The 26,862-nt window shown below is 45.4% G+C and overlaps 2 protein-coding genes across 7 annotated transcripts in view; both read left to right on the forward strand.

The window, feature by feature from the left end:
* Positions 1 to 11,803, forward strand: part of LOC121534061 (myomegalin) — an 80,304-nt gene extending 68,501 nt beyond the window's left edge. For 5 of the 6 annotated variants that reach the window (XM_045205436.1, XM_045205437.1, XM_041840500.2 and 2 more), the window contains 7 exons: positions 66 to 310; positions 772 to 1,049; positions 1,483 to 1,626; positions 1,832 to 1,967; positions 2,407 to 2,453; positions 2,673 to 2,751; positions 10,400 to 11,803. In XM_045205436.1, the coding sequence (XP_045061371.1) occupies positions 66 to 310; positions 772 to 1,049; positions 1,483 to 1,626; positions 1,832 to 1,967; positions 2,407 to 2,453; positions 2,673 to 2,751; positions 10,400 to 10,620 (1,150 nt within the window). In that variant the 3' untranslated portion in view covers positions 10,621 to 11,803. The remainder of the gene's footprint in view (positions 1 to 65; positions 311 to 771; positions 1,050 to 1,482; positions 1,627 to 1,831; positions 1,968 to 2,406; positions 2,454 to 2,672; positions 2,752 to 10,399) is intronic. The other variant, XM_045205435.1, reaches the window with a different exon arrangement.
* A 2,864-nt stretch (positions 11,804 to 14,667) lies between these two features.
* Positions 14,668 to 26,862, forward strand: part of LOC121534060 (microtubule-associated serine/threonine-protein kinase 2-like) — a 248,356-nt gene continuing 236,161 nt past the window's right edge. Inside the window, exon 1 of the mRNA XM_041840495.2 lies at positions 14,668 to 15,629. Within this exon, the coding sequence (XP_041696429.2) occupies positions 15,555 to 15,629 (75 nt within the window). The 5' untranslated portion in view covers positions 14,668 to 15,554. The remainder of the gene's footprint in view (positions 15,630 to 26,862) is intronic.

Here is a 26,862-nt window from a genome sequence, read left to right on the forward strand (position 1 = left end):
ATCTCTGTTGTGTGATTATTGTTTTGTTACATGTGTGGAACTGTGTTGTGTGTGTGTGTGTCTAGGTTGCAGCACGATGTGAATGTCCTGCAGCAGCAGTTGTGTGAGAGCCGTGGCCTGGCCCACTCTCTACAGTATGACCTCCAGATATACCACAGAGTGTGTGGTGTCCCCAAGAACACACACACAGGTGAGGGGTCACACTCATGGGAGTCTGCGCCCTTTGACCACAGGGACCTGCATGTTCAGCTGGGGCAGCAGTTGACTTCTGGGACACGCCCTCCTGGAGCCAGGATACAGCTCTTCCACGGTGAGAGAGCGCCACACTGGAAAGCATTCTGGGATAGGGTTAACATGTTACCACTGATTGAACCACATTTATACTGACACAGAACTTTGTAAGAATGTGTCTGAAATTGCACTGTATTCCCTATGGACTCCCAAGTGGCGCAGTGGTCTAAGGCACTGCATCTCAGTGCTTGAGGCGTCACTACAGACCCCCTGGTTCGATTCCAGGCTGTATCACAACCGGTCGTGATTGGGAGTCCCATAGGTCCAGTGTCGTCCGGGTTTGGCCGGTGTAGGCCGTCATTGTAAATAAGAATTTGTTCTTAACTGACTTGCCTAGTTAAATAAAATAAAAATATAGTGCACTACTTTTGCCCAGAGCCTTGGACAAAAGTTGTGCACTTTATAGGGAATAGGACACCATGCCATTTGAGATTGACCCGTATCTAACACTCATTCCCAATCTTCCTCTCCTGCTCACAGACCCTGCTCTCTCTCCCCCTGTCCGAGACACTGGACTCTTCAACCCTGCTTCCCCTCTCTCCCCCGCACTGGAACCCCAGGAGGTTGACTCTTCTCTGGAGGGCCAGGCTCCAGACGGCTCCTTCGCAAACCGTAATGGCCGCCACGCTGTGGGCAACGTGGATGACTTCAGCGCCCTGCAGCAGCAGATCCTGGAGGGGCGTGTCCTCATCGGCAAGATGGAGGCTGCCCTCCAGGCCACCACCAACCACGCCCTGCTGGAGCTCAGCCTGGACAAGGTGAGAGGGGTCAGTTAGTCCAGGGGTTTTCAAACCTCTCCTCGGGGACCCCCAGCCGTTCCATGTATTTTAACTATTCCACAGCCAGCACACTTGATTCAACTTGTCAACTAATCATCAAGCCATTGACTTGGTGAATCAGGTGAGCTAGTTCAAGGCTACAACAAAATTGTGAAACCGAGGAAAGGGTTAAAAACCACTGAGTTAGAGGTTAGAGGATTCACAGACACCTTACAGAGGAGTTAATGATGCTCGACAGTAACTTTTAGATCCTTGGTTTAAATTAAACTCATGCTTCATCCTAGTAGTGTGGCATACAGTATACCTAGTTGAGCTGAAAATATGTTCAACTTTTGTATTGTTTACCTGTGTTTTAGTTAGATTAGTTTAGTCTAACTGTCTCTGTGGATCTCTCTCTCTCTCCGTGTGCCAGCCTGTGGACCCTGGCTGTGTGAGGCGTCTGTTGACTAGCACTAAGACCCTGAGGCAGATCCTTGAGGATGCCAGCTCCCTGCTCAGAATGTTCTGGAGGGCAGCACTGCCCAGTAGTGAGGGGTCTACTCAGAGCACCAAGAAGGTCAGAATCCCATACTCTTTGTTTGTTTGTAAGAGTTAAATGAAGGGTATTTTCTTATGCTGTTATCGTGTTGTGTGTGTGTGAATTCACCTATCATGTTTGAGAGTGTATGTATGCTTTAGTGGTGACTTTTTAAATGAATTTGTCACTAGGTGGACTTTCTGAAGTGTGACGGTGTGTTTTATCTGTCTGTGTGTGTGTCCAGGAGCTGTCTCTAAAGGAGGTCCACTCGATGCATCAGCGGATCTCGGAGCAGGAGGAGGCTCTAAAGGACGCCATGGAGAGACTGAAGAGCTCCAACCGCACCAAAGACAGCATGGAACACTTCATCGTCAGTCAACGTAAGTGACTCCTATCACTCTCCTCCTCTTGGTCCTAAATATATTTTCTCCTTTATTTACCTCTCCCCTCCTTCCCTTCCCTGCTCTGTGTTCTTCTTTCTCTCCCCCTGTCCTGTCTTCTCCTTATATGCCCAGTCATGTATCTTCCCTTTTGTTCATTCCTTTGTTCATAATTTCTCCCCCTCATTCCTCCCCTCTCTGTAACTCCCATACTGCACACTGATGCTGTGGTGACACCTGGGGTTATGTAAGGACTGAAGGAGCAGAGCAAGGCCTTTTCCTTTCTGTCTCTCTGTGTGTGTGTGTGTGTGTGTCCCTCAGCACAGATTGTGTGAGGGCCTTGGGAATTAATGACTCACTTTTGTGTTTGTATGTGTGTTGAAGTGATGGGTGATAGTCACAGATGAATCACAACGGTTTTGTTTCTGATTGTTTACAGTGTCAAGAACAAAGGATGTCTTGAAGAAGGCACGGACAAACTTAGAGGTGAGCTCACCCTTTTTACAGGATCTGACTTATCTGACTCACACCCTCTATAAGTCACACCCTCTTAATGCTGTTATTCTACTTCTTGAGAAAAATCCCTGTTAGGTATTCCATCTGCTCTCCCCCTTTCTCCATCTCACCCGGCCTCCTCTCTCACATGTGCTCTCTCCATCTACCTCTATTTCGCTCCCTCTCTCGCTCTTCCTTGAGTTATTCCAGGAGAACGAGCAGAGAATGTCCTCCCTTGGCCTCACTTCTTTCCCCACCCCCTCTTCCTCCCATCACTGGGTTGGTAAAGGTACGGTTCCCTGTCATGCTGTGCCTGTCAGTGTTCCAGCATCTGCATCCTGTAATCCACCCTGTCTATTTTTTAAAGGCCCAATGCAGCTGTTTTTATCTCAATATCAAATAATTTCTGAGTGACAATTAAGTACCTTACTATAATTGTTTTCCATTAAAATTGTCAAAAAGAAACAAAAGTAGCTTTTTAGCAAAAAACTATTTCTCAAGCATGAATTTTGCTAGAACTGTCTGGGAGTGGTCTGAATGAGGGGCCTAATTGGAGGGGTCTATTGGGAGGGATATGTAACCTGAAAACTACCTGTTATTGGCAGAGAGGTTTGTAACTTTCTTTGTGATTTGAATATTAACTTAGACAGCCTGGTGATATCACCAGGCAAGCCAAAACTCCACCCATTTAAAAACTGCTGATTAGAAGGCCCTGTGTGAAATAACACTGATCACATTTTTGCACACTTTTACAGTGCTCGCTTCTTCAGCTGTTGTACAGAAACTGCATTTTGACTGCACTGGGCCTTTAACCACCATCCTTCATTGAGTAGGAGGCCACCTATTGGCATTAAACAGCAGTGCATGATCCCCTCTTTGACACGATCACTTGGTTAAAGTTTTGTTTTGTAATAACATTGTACATATAACATTTTCTAACACCTCCTTATTGGTATCATACTTGTTGTAGGGCTACCATCAGCAGATTTGAGTGACTCTACTTGAATTTGCTAGTGTGTCTAGATGTGTGTGTGTGTGTGTGTGTGTGTGTGCTAAATTGACTCTGTTTAGGTTAGAGAGGAAATAAATAAGCATGTGAAGACAATTTGAGGTAATCTTTGAAGGAGTGTTTTCATTGTCTTAGGTCAGATAGCGCAATGAATCAGCATGACAAGTCATGACATTACATAGTAACATGAGATATGTTAGAATGCCAAGAGTGTGCAAAGCTGTCATCAAGGCAAAGGGTGGCTACTTTGAAGAATCTCAAATATAAAATATATTTTGATTTGCTTAACACTTTTTTTGGTTACTACATGATTCCATATGTGTTATTTCATAGTTTTGATGTCTTCACTATTATTCTACAATGTAAAAAATAGTAAAAATAAAGCAACTCTTGAATGAGTAGGTGTGTCCAAACTTTTGACTGGTAATATATATATATATATATATATATATATATATATATATATATACAGTGAGAGAAAAAAGTATTTGATCCCCTGCTGATTTTGTACGTTTGCCCACTGACAAAGAAATGATCAGTCTATAATGTAATGGTAGGTTTATTTGAACAGTGAGAGACAGAATAACAACAAAAAAATCCAGAAAAACGCATTTAAAAAATGTTATGAATTGATTTGCATTTTAATGAGGGAAATAAGTATTTGACCCCCTCTCAATCAGAAAGATTTCTGGCTCCCAGGTGTCTTTTATACAGGTAACGAGCTGAGATTAGGAGCACACTCTTAAAGGGAGTGCTCCTAATCTCAGTTTACCTGTATAAAAGACACCTGTCCACAGAAGCAATCAATCAATCAGATTCCAAACTCTCCACCATGGCCAAGACCAAAGAGCTCTCCAAGGATGTCAGGGACAAGATTGTAGACCTACACATGGCTGGAATGGGCTACAAGACCATCGCCAAGCAGCTTGGTGAGAAGGTGACAACAGTTGGTGCAATTATTCGCAAATGGAAGAAACACAAAATAACTGTCAATCTCCCTCGGCCTGGGGCTCCATGCAAGATCTCACCTCGTGGAGTTGCAATGATCATGAGAACGGTGAGGAATCAGCCCAGAACTACACGGGAGGATCTTATCAATGATCTCAAGGCAGCTGGGACCATAGTCACCAAGAAAACTATTGGAAACACACTACGCCGTGAAGGACTGAAATCCTGCAGCGCCCGCAAGGTCCCCCTGCTCAAGAAAGCACATATACAGGGCCGTCTGAAGTTTGCTAATGAACATCTGAATGATTCAGAGGAGAACTGGGTGAAAGTGTTGTGGTCAGATGAGACCAAAATCGAGCTCTTTGGCATCAACTCAACTCGCCGTGTTTGGAGGAGGAGGAATGCTGCCTATGACCCCAAGAACACCATCCTTACCGTCAACCATGGAGGTGGAAACATTATGCTTTGGGGGTGTTTTTCTGCTAAGGGGACAGCACAACTTCACCGCATCAAAGGGACAATGGACGGGGCCATGTACCGTCAAATCTTGGGTGAGAACCTCCTTCCCTCAGCCAGGGCATTGAAAATGGGTCGTGGATGGGTATTCCAGCATGACAATGACCCAAAACACACGGCGAAGGAAACAAAGGAGTGGCTCAAGAAGCACATTAAGGTCCTGGAGTGGCCTAGCCAGTCTCCAGACCTTAATCCCATAGAAAATCTGTGGAGGGAGCTGAAGGTTCGAGTTGCCAAACGTCAGCCTCGAAACCTTAATGACTTGGAGAAGATCTGCAAAGAGGAGTGGAACGAAATCCCTCCTGAGATGTGTGCAAACCTGGTGGCCAACTACAAGAAATGTCTGACCTCTGTGATTGCCAACAAGGGTTTTGCCACCAAGTACTAAGTCATGTTTTGCAGAGGGGTCAAATACTTATTTCCCTCATTAAAATGCAAATCAATTTATAACATTTTTGACATGCATTTTTCTGGATTTTGTTGTTGTTATTCTGTCTCTCACTGTTCAAATAAACCTACCATTAAAATTATAGACTGATCATGTCTTTGTCAGTGGGCAAACGTACAAAATCAGCAGGGGATCAAATACTTTTTTCCCTCACTGTATATATATATATACAGTGGGGAAAAAAAGTATTTAGTCAGCCACCAATTGTGCAAGTTCTCCCACTTAAAAAGATGAGAGAGGCCTGTAATTTTCATCATAGGTACACGTCAACTATGACAGACAAATTGAGAAAATGTTTTCCAGAAAATCACATTGTAGGATTTTTAATGAATTTATTTGCAAATTATGGTGGAAAATAAGTATTTGGTCACCTACTAACAAGCAAGATTTCTGGCTCTCACAGACCTGTAACTTCTTCTTTAAGAGGCTCCTCTGTCCTCCACTCGTTACCTGTATTAATGGCACCTGTTTGAACTTGTTATCAGTATAAAAGACACCTGTCCACAACCTCAAACAGTCACACTCCAAACTCCACTATGGCCAAGACCAAAGAGCTGTCAAAGGACACCAGAAACAAAATTGTAGACCTGCACCAGGCTGGGAAGACTGAATCTGCAATAGGTAAGCAGCTTGGTTTGAAGAAATCAACTGTGGGAGCAATTATTAGGAAATGGAAGACATACAAGACCACTGATAATCTCCCTCGATCTGGGGCTCCACGCAAGATCTCACCCCGTGGGGTCAAAATGATCACAAGAACGGTGAGCAAAAATCCCAGAACCACACGGGGGGACCTAGTGAATGACCTGCAGAGAGCTGGGACCAAAGTAACAAAGCCTACCATCAGTAACACACTACGCCGCCAGGGACTCAAATCCTGCAGTGCAAGACGTGTTCCCCTGCTTAAGCCAGTACATGTCCAGGCCCGTCTGAAGTTTGCTAGAGTGCATTTGGATGATCCAGAAGAGGATTGGGAGAATGTCATATGGTCAGATGAAACCAAAATATAACTTTTTGGTAAAAACTCAACTCGTCGTGTTTGGAGGACAAAGAATGCTGAGTTGCATCCAAAGAACACCATACCTACTGTGAAGCATGGGGGTGGAAACATCATGCTTTGGGGCTGTTTTTCTGCAAAGGGACCAGGACGACTGATCCGTGTAAAGGAAAGAATGAATGAGGCCATGTATCATGAGATTTTGAGTGAAAACCTCATTCCATCAGCAAGGGCATTGAAGATGAAACGTGGCTGGGTCTTTCAGCATGACAATGATCCCAAACACACCGCCCGGGCAACGATGGAGTGGCTTCGTAAGAAGCATTTCAAGGTCCTGGAGTGGCCTAGCCAGTCTCCAGATCTCAACCCCATAGAAAATCTTTGGAGGGAATTGAAAGTCTGTGTTGCCCAGCGACAGCCCCAAAACATCACTGCTCTAGAGGAGATCTGCATGGAGGAATGGGCCAAAATACCAGCAACAGTGTGTGAAAACCTTGTGAAGACTTACAGAAAACGTTTGACCTGTGTCATTTCCAACAAAGGGTATATAACAAAGTATTGAGAAACTTTTGTTATTGACCAAATACTTATTTTCCACCATAATTTGCAAATAAATTCATAAAAAATCCTACAATGTGATTTTCTGGAAAACATTTTCTCAATTTGTCTGTCATAGTTGACGTGTACCTATGATGAAAATTACAGGCCTCTCTCATCTTTTTAAGTGGGAAAACTTGCACAATTGGTGGCTGACTAAATACTTTTTTTCCCCACTGTATGTATATATATATATATATATATATATATATATATATATATATATTCACTGCTCAAAAAAATAAAGGGAACACTTAAACAACACAATGTAACTCCAAGTCAATCACACTTCTGTGAAATCAAACTGTCCACTTGACAATAAATTTCACATGCTGTTGTGCAAATGGAATAGACAACAGGTGGAAATTATAGGCAATTAGCAAGACACCCCCAATAAAGAAGTGGTTCTGCAGGTGGTGACCACAGACCACTTCTCAGTTCCTATGCTTCCTGGCTGATGTTTTGGTCACTTTTGAATGCTGGCGGTGCTTTCACTCTAGTGGTAGCATGAGACGGAGTCTACAACCCACACAAGTGGCTCAGGTAGTGCAGCTCATCCAGGATGGCACATCAATGCGAGCTGTGGCAAGAAGGTTTGCTGTGTCTGTCAGCGTAGTGTCCAGAGCATGGAGGCGCTACCAGGAGACAGGCCAGTACATCAGGAGACGTGGAGGAGGTCGTAGGAGGGCAACAACCCAGCAGCAGGACCGCTACCTCCGCATTTTGTGCAAGGAGGAGCAGAAGGAGCACTGCCAGAGCCCTGCAAAATGACCTCCAGCAGGCCACAAATGTGCATGTGTCTGCTCAAACAGTCAGAAACAGACTCCATGAGGGTGGTATGAGGGCTCGACGTCCACAGGTGGGGATTGTGCTTACAGCCCAACACCGTGCAGGACGTTTGGCATTTGCCAGAGAACACCAAGATTGGCAAATTCGCCACTGGCGCCCTGTGCTCTTCACAGATGAAAGCAGGTTCACACTGAGCACATGTGACAGACGTGACAGAGTCTGGAGACGCAGTGGAGAACGTTCTGCTGCCTGCAACATCCTCCAGCATGACAGGTTTGGCGGTGGGTCAGTCATGGTGTGGGGTGGCATTTCTTTGGGGGGCCGCACAGCCCTCCATGTGCTCGCCAGAGGTAGCCTGACTGCCATTAGGTACCGAGATGAGATCCTCAGACCCCTTGTGAGACCATATGCTGGTGTGGTTGGCCCTGGGTTCCTCCTAATGCAAGACAATGCTAGACCTCATGTGGCTGGAGTCTGTCAGCAGTTCCTGCAAGAGGAAGGCATTGATGCTATGGACTGGCCCGCCCGTTCCCCAGACCTGAATCCAATTGAGCACATCTGGGACATCATGTCTCGCGCCATCCACCAACGCCACGTTGCACCACAGACTGCCCAGGAGTTGGCGGATGCTTTAGTCCAGGTCTGGGAGGAGATCCCTCATCAGGAGCATGCCCAGGCATTGTAGGGAGGTCATACAGGCACATGGAGGCCACACACACTACTGAGCCTCATTTTGACTTGTTTTAAGGACATTACATCAAAGATAGATCAGCCTGTAGTGTGGTTTTCCACTTTAATTTTGAGGGTGACTTCAAATCCAGACCTCCATGGGTTGATACATTTGATTTCCATTGAACATTTTTGTGTGATTTTGTTGTCAGCACATTCAACTATGTAAAGAAATACAGTGGGGAAAACAAGTATTTAGTCAGCCACCAATTGTGCAAGTTCTCCCACTTAAAAAGAAGAGCGAGGCCTGTAATTTTCATCATAGGTACACGTCAACTATGACAGACAAAATGAGGAAAAAAAATCCAGAAAATCACATTGTAGGATTTTTAATGAATTTATTTGCAAATTATGGTGGAAAATACATATTTGGTCACCTACAAACAGGCAAGATTTCTGGCTCTCACAGACCTGTAACTTCTTCTTTAAGAGGCTCCTCTGTCCTCCACTCGTTACCTGTATTAATGGCACCTGTTTGAACTTGTTATCAGTATAAAAGACACCTGTCCACAACCTGAAACAGTCACACTCCAAACTCCACTATGGCCAAGACCAAAGAGCTGTCAAAGGACACCAGAAACAAAATTGTAGACCTGCACCAGGCTGGGAAGACTGAATCTGCAATAGGTAAGCAGCTTGGTTTGAAGAAATCAACTGTGGGAGCAATTATTAGGAAATGGAAGACATACAAGACCACTGATAATCTCCCTCGATCTGGGGCTCCACGCAAGATCTCACCCTGTGGGGTCAAAATGATCACAAGAACGGTGAGCAAAAATCCCAGAACCACACGGGGGGACCTAGTGAATGACCTGCAGAGAGCTGGGACCAAAGTAACAAAGCCTACCATCAGTAACACACTACGCCGCCAGGGACACAAATCCTGCAGTGCGAGACGTGTCCCCCTGCTTAAGCCAGTACATGTCCAGGCCCGTCTGAAGTTTGCTAGAGTGCATTTGGATGATCCAGAAGAGGATTGGGAGAATGTCATATGGTCAGATGAAACCAAAATATAACTTTTTGGTAAAAACTCAACTCGTCGTGTTTGGAGGACAAAGAATGCTGAGTTGCATCCAAAGAACACCATACCTACTGTGAAGCATGGGGGTGGAAACATCATGCTTTGGGGCTGTGTTTCTGCAAAGGGACCAGGATGACTGATCCGTGTAAAGGAAAGAATGAATGGGGCCATGTATCATGAGATTTTGAGTGAAAACCTCCTTCCATCAGCAAGGGCATTGAAGATGAAACGTGGCTGGGTCTTTCAGCATGACAATGATCCCTAACACACCGCCCGGGCAACGAAGGAGTGGCTTCATAAGAAGCATTTCAAGGTCTCGAGATCTCAACCCCATAGGAAATCTTTGGAGGGATTTGAAAGTCTGTGTTGCCCAGCGACAGCCCCAAAACATCACTGCTCTAGAGGAGATCTGCATGGAGGAATGGGCCAAAATACCAGCAACAGTGTGTGAAAACCTTGTGAAGACTTATAGAAAACGTTTGACCTGTGTCATTGCCAACAAAGGGTATATAACAAAGTATTGAGAAACTTTTGTTATTGACCAAATACTTATTTTCCACCATAATTTGCAAATAAATTCATAAAAAATCCTACAATGTGATTTTCTGGGGAAAAAAATCTCATTTTGTCTGTCATAGTTGACGTGTACCTATGATGAAAATACAGGCCTCTCTCATCTTTTTAAGTGGGAGAACTTGCACAATTGATGGCTGACTAAATACTTTTTTTCCCCCACTGTAAGTATTTAATAAGATAATTTCATTCATTCAGATCTAGGATGTGTTGTTTAAGTGTTCCCTTTATTTTTTTGAGCAGTATATATATATATATATACACTGTAAGAATGCTGACCCTTCCATCCCCTTTTGCCTCTTCCACCCAGGTGAAAACCCAAGAGGCTTCTGTGAGCTCACCCAGTCTGCTGGTTGGGGTATCGTGAAACCCCAGATCCAGGCTCCATCACCCAGGATTCCTACGGTCCCGTGGCCTAATACCCAGGGTCTGACCCAGGGGGTTAACAGACCGCGTTCCCTACAGGCAGCCTCCGTGATGCACCAGCTCCAACTTCCTCCTAATACTGGGAGACAGGATACTTCCTGTTGAAACGGGAAACACAGGACATAATCTCAGGTTTCTAGTTAAATAGGGAGAACACTTTAGTTGAGGGGAGACTGTCTGATAGTCAGTAGGGGTTCAGCCAGGTGCTCTCTGTGATGCTGTTTTATGCCAAGCGGAACAGGGGTTAATGAATGTCGACGACTGTCTATGTCAGGTGTTATGTATAGTTTATGTAGGTGTTACGAAGGTACCTCAACTGAAGTATTTCCCCTATTTTACCTGAGACATAAATTATGTTTTGAGCTCTATATGAAACCTCGTCAAGGATCCTATGACAATCAACCTTGAGCATCCAGGAATAGGGGCTTTTAAAAAGCCAAACAAGACTAAAGTGCTTCCTTTTCGCTTCTAACAAGGCTAGATTGTAAGTGTGTGTATGTGTAAAGTAGTTGCATGTTGTTTGAGGGAAAAAAGCCATATTTATAGATGTTAGATACCTTGTTTGTTTCCTGTTTCGTACGATACTTCTTCTGCCATTGAAATGGTATGTTACTGATGTCACAAGATGTAAACACTATTCAGATTTTAAAGATCCTATGGATGGGTTGACCCTAGAACTGTCTTCCTGCTGAAATGCTAGAACCTGGAACCATACTATAGATGTAAAGATTGTTCCCACCTTTAAATCAGACATACTGCTGCCAGCTGCAATACATTCAACTATGACCTGCTGATTTATTCCAATGACCTATTTAAGAAAGTGACCGGAGCATTTGGTGCTTGGTCCAAAATAAGTTAACATTTTTAAAGTTTTAAATTTTAAACAGAAATGCCTCAGAGGCGAATGGACCACACAATGTTTTTCTTTCTCCAAATTTGTAAAGTCGTTTTAATTTGGGATAACATTCTAAGACAATTTTTTTTCTATATTATCTTCATTCGATTTTTTCTTTTTTTCTGTTGTGGTAACCATAGATGTTATTTACTATTAACAAAATCTGTGACAATCATCAGCAGGATATGTGAAAACCTAGTTACTTACACTGGGATATGCAAAGCTGTATCTGTATAAGATGGACTGTATGTACATAATGGCAGGGGTGTACATTAAAACAGCTTTTTTTCGTGGCAGGCAGGAAGAGGGGGTCTGGTGTCAAGGGCATGTGTTATATACAAAATAAGATGTTTTGGGGAGAAGCTTTTCAATAAAACAGGACTAAAATATGAATTATGTTTGTTTTTGGAAGATTTCTATAAATGTTGTCCAACACATAACTCTATTACGTTTTTTTTTTTTTGAAGTGCTCGATAGGATGTAAATCAAATCGCTGAATACAACAGGTGTAGACCTTACAGTGAAATGCTTACTTACAAGTCCTTAACCAACAATGCAGTTTTAAGATAAATAAGTGTTAAGTAAAAAATAGATAAGTTAAAAATAACATAATTAAAGAGCAACAGTAAAATAACCGTAGGGAGGCTATATACAGGGGGAACCGGAACAGAGTCAATGTGCGGGGGCACAGGTTAGTCAAGGTAATTTAGGTAATATGTACATGTGGGTAGAGTTAAAGTGACTATGCAAGGATAATAAACAGAGAGTAGCAGCAGTGTTAAAGAGGGGGTGGGGTGGGGTGGGGTGGACAATGCAAATAGTCCGGGTAGCCATGATTAGCTGTTCAGGAGTCTTATGGCTTGGGGGTAGAAGCTGTTAAGAAGCCTTTTGGACCTAGACTTGGCGCTCCGGTACCGCTTGCCGTGCGGTAGCAGAGAGAACAGTCTATGACTAGGGTGGCTGGAGTTTTTGACAATTTTTAGGGCCTCTGACACCGCCTGGTATAAAGGTCCTGGATGGCAGGAAGCTTGGCCCCAGTGATGTACTGGGCCGTACGCACTACCCTCTGTAGTGCCTTGCGGTCGGAGGCCGAGCAGTTGCCATACCAGGCAGTGATGCAACCAGTCAGGATGCTCTCGATGGTGCAGCTGTAGACATTTTTGAGGATCTGAGGACCCATGGCAAATCGTTTCAGTCTCCTGAGGGGTAATAGGCTTTGTCGTGCCCTCTTCACGACTGTCTTGGTGTGTTTGGACCATGATAGTTTGTTGGTGATGTGGACACCAAGGAACTTGAAGCTCTCAACCTGTTCCACTACAGCCTCGTTGATGAGAATAGGGGCGTGCTCAGTCCTTTTTTTTTTCTCCTGTAGTCCACAATCATCTCATTCTTGATCAAGTTGAGTGAGAGGCTGTTATCCTGGCACCACACGGCCAGGTCTCTGACCTCCTCCCTATAGGCTGTCTCATCGTTGTCGGTGATCAGGCCTACCACTGTTGTGTCATCGGCAAACTTAATGATGGTGTTGGAGTCGTGCCTGGCCATGCAGTCATGTTGAGGATCAGCGTGGCAGATGTGTTGTTACCTACCCTTACCACCTGAGGGTGGCCCGTCAGGAAGTCCAGGATCCAGTTGCAGAGGGAGGTGTTTAGTCCCAGGGTCCTTAGCTTAGTGATGAGCTTTGAGGGCACTATGGTGTTGAACGCTGAGCTGTAGTCAGTTAATAGCATTCTGACGTAGGTGTTCCGCTTATCCAGGTGGGAAAGGGCAGTGTGGAGTGCAATAGAGATTGCATCATCCGTGGATCTGTTGGGGCAGTATGCAAATTGGAGTGGGTCTAGGGTTTCTGGCATAATGGTGTTGATGTGAGCCATGACCAGCCTTTTAAAGCACTTCATGGCTACAGACGTGAGTGCTACGGGGTCGTGGTCATTTAGGCAGGTTATCTTAGTGTTCTTGGGCACAGGGACTATGGTGGTCTGCTTGAAACATGTTGGTATTACAGACTCAGTCAGGGACAGGTTGAAAGTGTCAGTGAAGACACTTGCCAGTTGGTCAGCGCATGCTCAGAGTACGCGTCCTGGTAATCCGTCTGGCCCTGCGGCCTTGTGAATGTTGACCTGCTTAAAAGTCTTACTCACATCGGCTACGGCGAGCGTGATCACATAGTCATCCGGAACAGCTGATGCTCTCATGCACGCTTCAGTGTTGCTTGCCTCGAAGCGAGCATAGAAGTGATTTAGCTCGTCTGGTAGGCTCGTGTCACTGGGCAGCTCGTGGCTGTGCTTCCCTTTGTAGTCTGTAATAGTTTTCAAGCCCTGCCACATCCGACGAGCGTCGGAGCCGGTATAGTCCGATTTAATCTTAGACTCTTTGCCTGTTTGATGGTTCGTCGGAGGGCAAAGCAGGATTTCTCATAAGTGTCCGGGTTAGAGTCCCGCTCCTTGAAAGTGGCAGCTCTACCCTTTAGCTCAGTGCGGATGTTGCCTGTAATCCATGGCTTCTGGTTGGGGTATGTACGTACGGTCACTGTGGGGAATACGTCATCGACGCACTTATTGATGAAGCCAGTGACTGATGTGGTGTACTCCTCAATGCCATCGGAAGAATCCCGGAACATATTCCAGTCTGTGCTAGCAAAACAGTCCTGTAGCTTAGCATCTGCTTCATCTGACCACTTCCTTATTAACTGAGTCACTGGTGCTTCCTGCTTTAGTTTTTGCTTATAAGCAGGAATCAGGAGGATATAATTATGGTCAGATTTGCCAAATGGAGGGCGAGGGAGAGCTTTGTACGCGTCTCTGTGTGTGGAGTAAAGGTGGTTTAGAGTTTTTTTTCCCTCTGGTTGCACATTTAACATGCTGGTAGAAATTAGGTAGAACGGATTTCAGTTTCCCTACATTAAAGTTCCTGGCCACTAGGAGCGCTGCCTCTGGATGAGCGTTTTCCTGTTTGCTTATGGCCTTATACAGCTCATTGAGTGCAGTCTTAGTGCCAGCATCGGTTTGTGGTGGTAAAATGTGAAGTAACATGTAAACGTTTGCCAGCTGGCACTTGTCACGTTAGAACATTTACCCATTTCAACCACGAGATGGCAGCAGACACCAACTCATTCGCTTATCTACACTAGGGTCTCATGCCACGCGCTGCATGTTTATATTCAGTGCGTGCGCCTTGTCTAGTTACATATGAAAAGCTGATTACAGGTCAGATCTTAATTACTTTAGAATGTATTGAATTTGGTCAACTTGAAGACATGCTGAACCTAGATCAGTGGTCTAGGAGCAGGAGGCACTGCAGTTGAAACATGAGAGGAGATTCAGGAAACGAATCGTGACTGCAGTCACAGATCACCAAATCAGCAGCTCACACCGGTGATGATGGAAGACTGACAATTTGAAAGAGGGCGAGGGCAACGGATTGAGAGACATTCGTGAATAATAATAAAATTTACTTTACATCAAGTTGGATGGAAGAAACTCGAACATTCTGCTACGTCACCTGTCAAGAAAAAATGCCAAGTGTTACAATGACAACGTGTCTTTTGCAGGTAGCTAGCAACGAAGCTAGCTTGATTCTAGATAGCCATCCATCCAGGTCTGTCTGATAGCGAAGTCACAGGGGTGCGTGGAGTTGAAAAAAAATGAATATCGTTTTTGGTGTACTGTTCCTCTAATTGTACGACCTCGCGGTTCATTTCTGTTCGCGCGATACGCTTGCAAGTTAGGTTTTCTCTCAGCAAGCGAGCTAGCTAGCTAGTAAGCTACATAAAGGTGGCGCGTAAAATGCAGTAGCCAGGAAAAAGACAACCACGTTAATTAAGGCTAGCTATCTTGTAACTACAGCAACCAAGTGACTGACAACCTGTCAAAATAGTTTTGACATTACTGCAGATGCCGAGGATAATTTAGTCTGTTTGTGCCAGCAAGTTAATTTGAACGGGGATGCATTTCTACGGTCGGATTTGGCAGCAGTTGGACTTGCTGAACACATCACAGCAGCAGATATGAATGTCAAGTTTCCGAAGGAAATGCGAGGAAGACGTCAATACAGTTAGCTGGCTAGCCTAGCGTAAGTTTGCTAAGCAGAGTTAGATATCTGTGAAACACATTTATTTTTGTCATATTTTTTTCCACGTGAGAAAATGAAGAGAACCGAAGATAAAAACAAAAAACTCATTCCGGACCAGCACGGAAGCAGCACCGCGGCGAAAGATGTGGTGAGTTGTCATGACACGAGTGTTCTTCAGTAGCCTAGAAAACTACAATACAAAGGAAGCCTAGTTACAAAGACAGGTTTGGGTCCCACGAATGTAACCTAGCTAGCTTGCTACCATTATAGATGCAGAAATCAACAACCTATTAATATGTGCTTGTACTGGGTATTGCTTAGTCAGTGGTTATTTATTGATTGTACTGTATACAAGTCAAACGGATTGATTGACATGCTATTTTCTGATTAGTTTTCCCAATTTCTACTCATTTGTTGGTGATTGGTCCTTGCATGAATCTCTTATGAATTCTATGTAATAATGTATACAGCCTTATCTGGCTAACCTGCGTCTAGTCGGGTCACCTGCTGCACTACATGACCTCACTCCTCCTGCATTCAGTCTAGTTAAACACTGACTTCATCTGATGAGGTTCAGAATGGAGTGAAAGAGTGCACACAACACAGGGTGGATAAAAATGGGTTGAGGTCAATGAGCACTTGAGTTGGGATTATGTGGTTGAGGCATGTTGTAGTCCCACTGAGGTAGCAGGTGGTGTCAGTTAGTCTGCTCTGCTAGTGCACTGCCTCAGGGAGCAGCACCATACCAGAACCACTAACCAGAACCAGTATTCATAAAGCATCTCAGAGTACGAGTGCAGATGTAGGAGTTGTTTTGCCTTTCAGATCAAGCACTCCCATTTGTCATGTGAATACTGTATGTATGCTCTCTGCCAGATGTTATGACTAGAAGAGGAGGGGAGCTAACATGCCAGTTGTTTTTGGGAGAATTGTCTGGCAGGGTGCACCACAGTGTTTGGCCTTTAGGGTAAATGGGATGGAATTTGAATTGCTAATATTATGGCTAGAACATCCTTAGCGCTCAGAAAAATAATAATACACAAGGTCAGGATCAGCGTTCCCAATAATGTTGATTTCAGTGCTGCTCAACAACTCCCTCTCAATATTTTCTGTCTCACTCATATTTCATAATCAATAAACCCTCACATAAAATTAGCCCTCTAGAACATACGGTAGTTAATTGCTGTTTCGAAGTATGGTCTTGTAACTAGAAAGTTAGCATTGATTGAGTGATAGGTGGTGTCATATTGTTCCACCCCCTCTCTGGGGATATTGATGTCATAAAAGGTAATCTGCTCCGATGCTCCACATTTCTTTTCACAAATGGTTTCGCGTTCAGCAGCTGCGCAGCATTTTGGAGAGCAAAGCTTTGCACTGTGTCCTCTTAATAAGCACCTACGAGAAAAAATCGGAAGTCTTTTCTAACCAGATTATTGTGTTGGGAGGGAGGCAGTTTGGTCTCGACTGGGGGAGTTGCTTTATGATATTGTGGAATGCCAGACAGAAATGTTTATGTGCTCATTGCTGGCAGTTTGATGTAGTTTTGGGTGGAAGCAATAGTAGTATACTCATTGCAGTGCACACAGGAACCTTTCCCTCTGCAGTCTGTCTTACTGTTAACACGTTCACTCTAGAACTGTGGGTTCTAATGATGTCACTGTCACGTGACACTTCTAAGGTGTGTTGTTGTCCGCAGGCGGTCTGGGGTCTCTGGCCTTGACACAATTGGCCGACACACATCCTCTTCAAACAAAGGATTAACTCAGTCAAACCTTACCTTGGGATTTGTGACTGCATTACCACCCTAGCCTTGTCCTGCTTCCTAGTTACTGTTTAATGAAAGGCGGAGTGTTTTATTGTCCCCATATTGTGGAGTGGGTTCAGTGTACTGCTGTTTAACTCCTTTGGTCCAGCCCAGGTTTACTGGCCACTGGGCTAGCCTTATTGATATGGTACATTTAAACAGTACAAAACACAGGACGGTCCAGTAAAACAACTCTTAACACAGTAACGCTTCACTGTGATCTAGCCCATCTATTGCACCAGTGTTACAAGACAGCTTGCAGCTGCTGGTTCATTTGCTTACTCCAACTGTGGTGTTTGACCTTGTGTTTTCAAATCGACCCAATGAGCCGTGAATGGGCCTCCTTTTCTCTAGTTGATCTGGGGCTGGGTCTCAAGGAGGGTGTGTTGGAAAAGCTGGGTCTCAGGAGGTGTTTTGGAACAGTAGTAGAACAGAAACTTTTGCACACCTGAAGTAGGCTAATGTCTTACAGGCGCGTAGGGTAATAAACAACCGAAAATGACTCAGTGTGTCAGTTAGAACAGAAACAGAGGCTGTTCCTTTTGGAAAGCTCATTAGCCCGATTTGAGACAACTGAAATCTGCAGGGATTATGAATGCTGCACATTACAGTGTTGTACACTTGTTTGTGCTTTCATATGGTGGAAGGAGGGGAGAAATGCCAAGGTTTTTTTTCACACAGACTCTTCTGTGTTGTAAATGTCTCAGTGCCCTGAGAACATATAGCCTAGCCTTAGAAGACATAGTCCCATGATGAGCAGATCAGAGCTGCGGAAGCAAAATAACTGTTCTCTCTTCATTGCATTTTGTGTGTGGCTGTAAACAAACACAATCCTGTGCTGAGTATGTCTACTGCTCAGAACGTAGTTGGAACTTGCTGAATGATGTTTCAAGGCATGGGTGGTTGACTGGGCTTTATATACTGAACAAATATATAAACGCAACATGCAACAATTTCAACGATTTTACAGAGTTACAGTTCACATAAGGAAATCAGTCAATTGAAATATATTCATTATAATCTATGGATTTCACATGACTGGGCAGGGATGCAGCCATGGGTGGGCCTGGGAGGGCATAGGCCCACCCACTTGGGAGCCAGGCCCAACCAATCAGAATACATTTTTCCCCACAAAAGGGATTTATTACAGACAGAAATACTTCTCAGTTTCATCAGCTTTCCGGGTGGCTGGTCTCAGACGATCCCGCAGGTGAAGAAGCCGGATGTGGAGGTCCTACGCTGGAGTGGTTACACGTGGTCTGCAGTTGTGATGCCGGTTGGACGTATTGCCAAATTATCTAAAAAGACGTTGGAGGCGGCTTATGTTAGAGAAATGAACATTAAACTCTCTGGCAACAGCTCTGTTGGACATTCCTGCAGTCAGCATGCCAATTGCATGCTCCCTCAAAATTTGAGACGTCTGGCATTGTGTTGTGACAAAACTGCACATTTTAGTGGCCTTTTATTGTGTCCAGCACAAGGTGCACCTGTGTAATGATCATGCTGTTTAATCAGCTTCTTGATATGCCACACCTGTCAGGTGGATGGATTATCTTGGCAAAGAGAAATGCTCACTAACAGGGATGTAAACACATTTGTGCTAAACATTTGAGAGAAATAAGCTTTTTGTGCATATGGAAAATTTCTGGGATCTTTTATTTCAGCTCATGAAACATGGGACCAACACGTTACATGTTGCGTTTATATTTTTGTTCATTGTAGATCCATGTCCATTTGCTCTGTGAAATGGTATTAGACTGACCTCGAGAGATAAGACAGGATTCCGTTGGCCCCAACACACAGCCAGGACAGATGGCTGGGACAGACACTGGCAGCAAACCAATGTTATATAAACCGTTTTTATATCCAACTCGGCTTTTCAGATTTATGTAGCTTTAAAAACAATATTGTTTGATCAACATTCCCTCAGAGTTCATTTGATGACTAGTTCAGCAAAGAGGCTTTGGGATTGGCTAGATAACATGAAGCTACAGGGAGTTTAGCCTAGCGCTGTGGATGTCATTCAGTCTCTATCTGATTTATCCTATCTGATTGTTGTAATCCATGCTGTAATGGGCCATGCATGCCCCTTATTCCCTGACAGAAGGGTTCATGTGTGTTCACATTTCCACATTTCATGCTGCTGACAGTTGAGTTATTGCACAAATAGGATTGAGGTGATTTAGCAGACCTAGTAGCTAGCTCTTGTTGTATATAATGGCCTTACTTCACACGGAATGGAAACTGTCACAGATAAATGTTTTTAATTGATTCCTATAGGTCAAGAAGAAAACGGTGAAAATAAATGTATCTAAGTGCTTTGCTACAAGTCAGCAGCGCAGTACCAATAGAGGCTTGTTATTGCTCCATACCGTTGAGTTTGCAACTGTTGTTAAAAACAAGTTCAAGTCAATGACCTTTTTACATTTACATTTTTAGTCATTTAGCAGACGCTCTTATCCAGAGCGACTTACAGTTAGTGAATACATTTTTTTTTATTATTTTTTTTATACTGGCCCCACATGGGAAACGAACCCACAACCCTGGCGTTGCAAACGCCATGCTCTATCAACTGAGCTACATCCCTGCCGGCCATTCCCTCCCCTACCCTGGACGACGCTGGGCCAATTGTGCGCCGCCCATGAGTCTCCCGGTCGCGGCCGGCTGCGACAGAGCGTGGATTCGAACCAGGATCTCTAGTAGCACAGTTAGCACTGCGATGCAGTGCCTTAGACCACTGCGCCACTCAGGACCTTTATTGGTTTGTTTTGAATGTTATAATACATCTGTTGATGTTGTCTATTCTCTTCCCATTATGGTTTAACACAACAAGGGAAGTTTGATCAGGTTCAATTAGATCACTGCTCTAGCTATTTAACCAAGGGGCATCAACTGTTAGTTCCACAGTTCCAACATTGTCTATTTTTGTATTTTGCTAGTCTTTCCTATGCTATAGTTTGTGGCCTGTATCTGCCTTTTTTTTTGCAGTGAGTGGACAACACTCCCTCCTGTACTTTAAAGCCACCTTCCTTTCCTCAGGTATAGGTCAGGATATCATGATGTCTCTGATGACTGTAGCCGGAGGTTCCTCCCTGCTCTGCTCTCCTGGTCATTAGAGATCTCTTAGGTTATCCATTAACCAACAGCAGCAGCTTCTCTCTTTTCTCTCTGACGCTCCTCTAGCAGACCAAGGCGAGATATGAGACTAGGCTCTACCAGGCCTGTTTAACTGGTAGCCCTTCCTCTTCCCCCCATGAGTCATGACTGACTGACTGACTGACTGCCACTGAGGAGCTATTGCGCCAGAATAGCCACGGCGGGCCCCCAGCTGCAGGTCACGGTGCTGTCAGGTTGCCCAGGCCCAGGTAAACTGAATGGGGTGATTAATCCAGAACTAATGTCCCCATAAAGGGGTCCTGGGAGTGAGATGAGAGAGGGGGTGCAGATGCAGGGGGACGAAGAGGAGTAATTAATATTACTACCTCATTATGCAGAATTATGAGCTAGATGGCTGCCATCCGTCACAGAAGACAGGCAAGTGTTGGCAAGGAGAGGCTGGCATCCAATTTCATCATACAGGGATCAGTGCATTAGAACTAGTCCCTTTCTGACTAGTACTGTGTGTCAGCTCTTGCCTTTCTCTGATGTTTGTCTTCTCCAGATAAATGTGATAGAAATAAAAAAAGAACAGTACACCCCAGCCCATACCCCACACGCTTGTCTTTGATGAAACTCCCTCAACGTCAGCAAGACAAAGGAGCTGATCGTGCACTACAAGAAACAGAGGGCCGAGCACGCCCTCATCCACATCGATGGGGCTGTAGTGGAGCAGGTCGAGAGCTTCTAGTTCCTCTGTGTCCACATCACTGAGGAACTATCATGGTCCACACACACCAACACAGTCGTGAAGAGGGCACGACAATGCCTCTTCCCCCTCAGGAGGCTGAAAAGATTTGGCGTGGGCCCTCGGATCTTCAAAAAGTTATACAGCTGCACCATTGAGAGCATTTTGACTGACTGCTTCACCGCTTGGTATGGCAACTGCTTGGCATCCGAACGCAAGGCGCTACAGAGGGTAGTGCGTACAGTCCAGTACATCACTGGTGCCGAGCTCCCTGCCATCCAGGACCTCTATACCAGGTGGTGTCAGAGGAAGGCCCTAAAAATTGTCAAAGACTCCAGCCACCCAAGTCATAGACTATTCTCTGCTACTGCACGGCCAGCAGTACCGATGCACCAGGTCTGGAACAAACAGGACCCTCAACAGCTTCTACCCCCAAGCTATAAGACTGCTAAGTAGTTATGTAGCTGTTAGTTAAATAGTTAACCATCTGCATTGACCCTTTTTGCAATAACTCTTTTGAGTCATCACATACGCTGCTGTTACTGTTTATTATCTATCCTGTTGCCTTGTGACATATACAGTGGGGGAAAAAAGTATTTAGTCAGCCACCAATTGTGCAAGTTCTCCCACTTAAAAAGATGAGAGAGGCCTGTAATTTTCATCATAGGTACACGTCAACTATGACAGACAAAATGAGAAAAAGAAATCCAGAAAATCACATTGTAGGATTTTTAATGAATTTATTTGCAAATTATGGTGGAAAATAAGTATTTGGTCAATAACAAAAGTTTCTCAATACTTTGTTATATACCCTTTGTTGGCAATGACACAGGTCAAACATTTTCTGTAAGTCTCCACAAGGTTTTCACTCACTGTTGCTGGTATTTTGGCCCATTCCTCCATGCAGATCTCCTCTAGAGCAGTGATGTTTTGGGGCTGTCGCTGGGCAACACGGACTTTCAACTCCCTCCAAAGATTTTCTATGGGGTTGAGATCTGGAGACTGGCTAGGCCACTCCAGGACCTTGAAATGCTTCTTACGAAGCCACTCCTTCATTGCCCAGGCGGTGTGTTTGGGATCATTGTCATGCTGAAAGACCCAGCCACCTTTCATCTTCAATGCCCTTGCTGATGGAAGGAGGTTTTCACTCAAAATCTCACGATACATGGCCCCATTCATTCTTTCCTTTACACGGATCAGTCGTCCTGGTCCCTTTGCAGAAAAACAGCCCCAAAGCATGATGTTTCCACCCCCATGCTTCACAGTAGGTATGGTGTTCTTTGGATGCAACTCAGCATTCTTTGTCCTCCAAACACGACGCAGATGAGTTTTTACCAAAAAGTTATATTTTGGTTTCATCTGACCATATGACATTCTCCCAATCCTCTTCTGGATCATCCAAATGCACTCTAGCAAACTTCAGACGGGCCTGGACATGTACTGGCTTAAGCAGGGGGACACGTCTGCCACTGCAGGATTTGAGTCCCTGGCGGCGTAGTGTGTTACTGATGGTAGGCTTTGTTACTTTGGTCCCAGCTCTCTGCAGGTCATTCACTAGGTCCCCCCGTGTGGTTCTGGGATTTTTGCTCACCGTTCTTGTGATCATTTTGACCCCACGGGGTGAGATCTTGCGTGGAGCCCCAGATCGAGGGAGATTATCAGTGGTCTTGTATGTCTTCCATTTCCTAATAATTGCTCCCACAGTTGATTTCTTCAAACCAAGCTGCTTACCTATTGCAGATTCAGTCTTCCCAGCCTGGTGCAGGTCTACAATTTTGTTTCTGGTGTCCTTTGACAGCTCTTTGGTCTTGGCCATAGTGGAGTTTGGAGTGTGACTGTTTGAGGTTGTGGACAGGTGTCTTTTATACTGATAACAAGTTCAAACAGGTGCCATTAATACAGGTAACGAATGGAGGACAGAGGAGCCTCTTAAAGAAGAAGTTACAGGTCTGTGAGAGCCAGAAATGTTGCTTGTTTGTAGGTGACCAAATACTTATTTTCCACCATAATTTGCATATAAATTCATTAAAAATCCTACAATGTGATTTTCTGGATTTTTTTTCCTCAATTTGTCTTTCATAGTTGACGTGTACCTATGATGAAAATTACAGGCCTCTCTCATCTTTTTATGTGGAGGAATTTGCACAATTGGTGGCTGACTAAATACTTTTTTTCCCCACTGTATGTCCACCCCTACCTATATGTACATATTTACCTCAATCCCCTGCACATCAACTCAGTACTGGTACCTCGTGTATATAGCCAAGCTATCGTTACTCATCCTGTATTTATTCCTCCTGTTATTTTTTTTCTAGTTTTCTATTATTATAGTATTTTTTTATCAGCATTGATGGAAAAGGACCGGTAAGTAAGCATTTTACTGTTAGTATACAAATGTTGTTTACCAAGCATGTGACAAATAACATTTTTATTTTATTTGGAACTGTCAAAGAACGAACAGGGAATTGTGGCCTAGCAACCCGTATCCTTTATCGAGAAATAGTGACATTTGGTGGCTTCATCCCTTGATTTCCTGTATAGTGCAGCCAGAAACCAAACACCAGCTTGCTCTTGCTGACATCTCTTTTTCCACTTTGCGTAACTATCAGCGAAATGCCTAACGCTATCAACTTCACCTGCGATATGCCTAACTATATCAACTTTACCTGCGATATGCCTACCTATATCAACTTTACCTGCGATATGCCTAACTATATCAACTTTACATGCGATATGCCTAACTATATATATATATATATATTGTGATGTCACGAGAGGCTGTGTCCTGGAGGGACGTTACATCCCCCTGAGATGGCTGCAAACCCAGACAGCTATGGCTCCATCTGCTGGTATGGTCGGGAACTCCAACCCTCTATGGCCAATCTTCCCACGCAGCTGAAACCAATTAGGAGCTGATGAGCTGAAGTTTTGGGAAGGGAAGAGACACACTGAGGGAGTGTGTGGGGGTGAAGAGACACAGTCTCCAACCTGGGCTCTCTGGAGGACAAGAGTGCTGCACGTCCACTTCCATGAGGAATATAAGGATTTGGAGATACTTACCTTTGGGAAATACTCACCTTTGGATATATGCACCTGTGGAAATACGTGAGAGACATTTGGAAGGACTTTTTGCTGGGTTGGCCACTAGCTGCAACGTGGACTACAGTAAGGCTGGGGAAAAGTTATCTGAGCGAGTGAGAATTATGATTTTGGATGTGGAAGAGACATCCCTGAACTGTTAACCCTTAAAGAGCCACAAGAGAACAGAATTTTGTTATATTTTCGTTAATTTCCCAAGACCTATAATAAAATCCTTGTTTTGGTTGAACCTGGTCTCCTTGCACTACTTGAGCAATCCCGCTGAAAGCTGTGTAGCCTCTCGTGACATCACAGATGGTGGAGAATACGGGCACGCTCAAGCGTTAATAGTGCATGTCAGAGGAGGATACCGAAGGTTTGATCACCCAGTTTTCCAAGTTGGCCGTAGGCTCCCCCGCCGACTGAAATGGAGGACATATTGAAAGCCCTTGTTGCTGGCCAGCAAGCCCAGATGCAAGCAAACGTGGCTCTCTTGGAGGAGCAAAAGAAAGCCAACCTTCTGAAGGCAGAGGAATTGCAGTTGCAGAGACAGAGGGTGGTCCAAAATACCCGCCCAATAAAGGCAAGTGACTTTATATCTAAGATGGGAGCTACCGATGACATTGAGGCATACCTGCATGCATTTGAGGCCACGGCCACTAGGGAAGCCTGGCCCAAGCAACAGTGGGTTGGTCTGTTAGCCCCCTTTCTAACCGGGGAATCGCTGAATGCTGTCCGGGACCTGGGCCCTGACCAGGTTACTGACTATGATGCCCTGAAGTCTGAGATCCTCAGCAGATATGGACTCACAAAGTTTGGTATGGCCCAGCGCTTTCACGGCTGGACCTTCCAACCAGACCAACCTCCTCGGGCGCAGATGCATGAACTTGTCCGAATCGCAAGGAAATGGCTGGATCCGCAGAGGAATACAGCAGCGGCGGTGGTGGAGGCCGTTGTGGTGGATCGTTACCTACGCGCCCTGCCTTATGAGGCAAAACGGTTCATCAGTCAACAGGCCTTGACCACGGCTGATCTGACCGTGGAAGCTGTGGAAAAGTACCAGGCCACAGCGGAGATGCTGAATGCTTCCCGAAAAGACCCCAGGAGTGCGGCCCCACCACAAATGGGAAGAACCCGTCCAAAGGACCCCAAGGTCTCGAACCCAGCCACGTCAGGACTTATCCCGGCTCCAGGGGGGAGCCAGAAACCAGGCGGGTCCAAGAAGAGTACACCAGGAGGGGGAAACTCGACAGTGTTACCGGTGTGGGGAGATGGGACATATCTCCTGGCAGTGTGGGAAACCAGCCGATGAACCTATGCCCACTGCGGAGTCCTCCAGCTCAGCACCCACACACCGTTTTGCCTCGCTCTTGGGAGTCGTAGATGGCGGCCCAGATCGACCCCCCACCTGCCCGGTAACTGTGAATCACCATGATGTGGAGGCCTTACTGGATTCTGGTAGCCGGGCCACCCTGGTGCGTAAGGATTTGGTGGGCCCAACGTGTCTGACCCCGGGGAAAGTCCTCCCAGTTTCCTGTGTCCATGGGGACACCAGAGAATACCCCATTACTGAACTTACAATGACCAGCACACGGGGAACCATACACACGACGGCGGGGGTGGTTGATTCCCTCCCCGTCCCTGTCCTAATTGGACGAGACTGCCCAGCCTTTTACCCACTCTGGAGAGAGTCTCAGGAGAGGATAACCCGAGTACCTCGGAAGCGGAGAGGCAAGACTCATCCTGGGAAGGCTCCGGTGCAATCCTCCGAGTTACTCACTCCCGCCCGGGCTCTGATAGGGATGGCAGGTGCCCAGACCGACACAGAGACGGAGCTACAGAATCTGGACAAAGAACTGTCTGGTCTGAAGGGGACCGCTGAGAGGTATCGTTTGTTAAAGCAACAGTTAGACATGAAGACAGAAGAGTTAGATATCCTCCAGGCTAAACTCCAACAGAGCTCCTTCCATAAGCAACAGGAGGAGCTGGAGAGGCTGCGCAGGACCATCGAGGAGTGTGAGGAGACCCTGCGCAGTAGTAAGGAGGTCCAGAAGAAGGCAGAGGAGAAGTACAAGGTGTTGGAGAACAAGATGAAGAATGCGGAGGCAGAGAGAGAGAAGGAACTGAAAGCTGCTCAACAGAAGCTAAACTCTGCTAAAACCAAGGCTGATGCGTTCAGTAAGAAACTCAAGGAGAGACAACAGGAGGCTGAGTCCCTGGTCCTAGAGGTGGGAGGAGTTGAAGAGAGAGCAGGCTGGCAAGCACCACGGCAATGCGGACGCCCTCTCCCGGCGTGATGCCTTCTTCGCTGCCTTTACCCCGACGAGGACGTCGGTCCCGAGGAGGGGGATGTGTGATGTCACGAGAGGCTGTGTCCTGGAGGGACGTTACATCCCCCTGAGATGGCTGCAAACCCAGACAGCTATGGCTCCATCTGCTGGTATGGTCGGGAACTCCAACCCTCTATGGCCAATCTTCCCACGCAGCTGAAACCAATTAGGAGCTGATGAGCTGAAGTTTTGGGAAGGGAAGAGACACACTGAGGGAGTGTGTGGGGGGTGAAGAGACACAGTCTCCAACCTGGGCTCTCTGGAGGACAAGAGTGCTGCACGTCCACTTCCATGAGGAATATAAGGATTTGGAGATACTTACCTT

The sequence above is a fragment of the Coregonus clupeaformis genome, chromosome 20, assembly GCF_020615455.1.
Source record: "Coregonus clupeaformis isolate EN_2021a chromosome 20, ASM2061545v1, whole genome shotgun sequence".
NCBI classification, from domain to species: domain Eukaryota; kingdom Metazoa; phylum Chordata; class Actinopteri; order Salmoniformes; family Salmonidae; genus Coregonus; species Coregonus clupeaformis.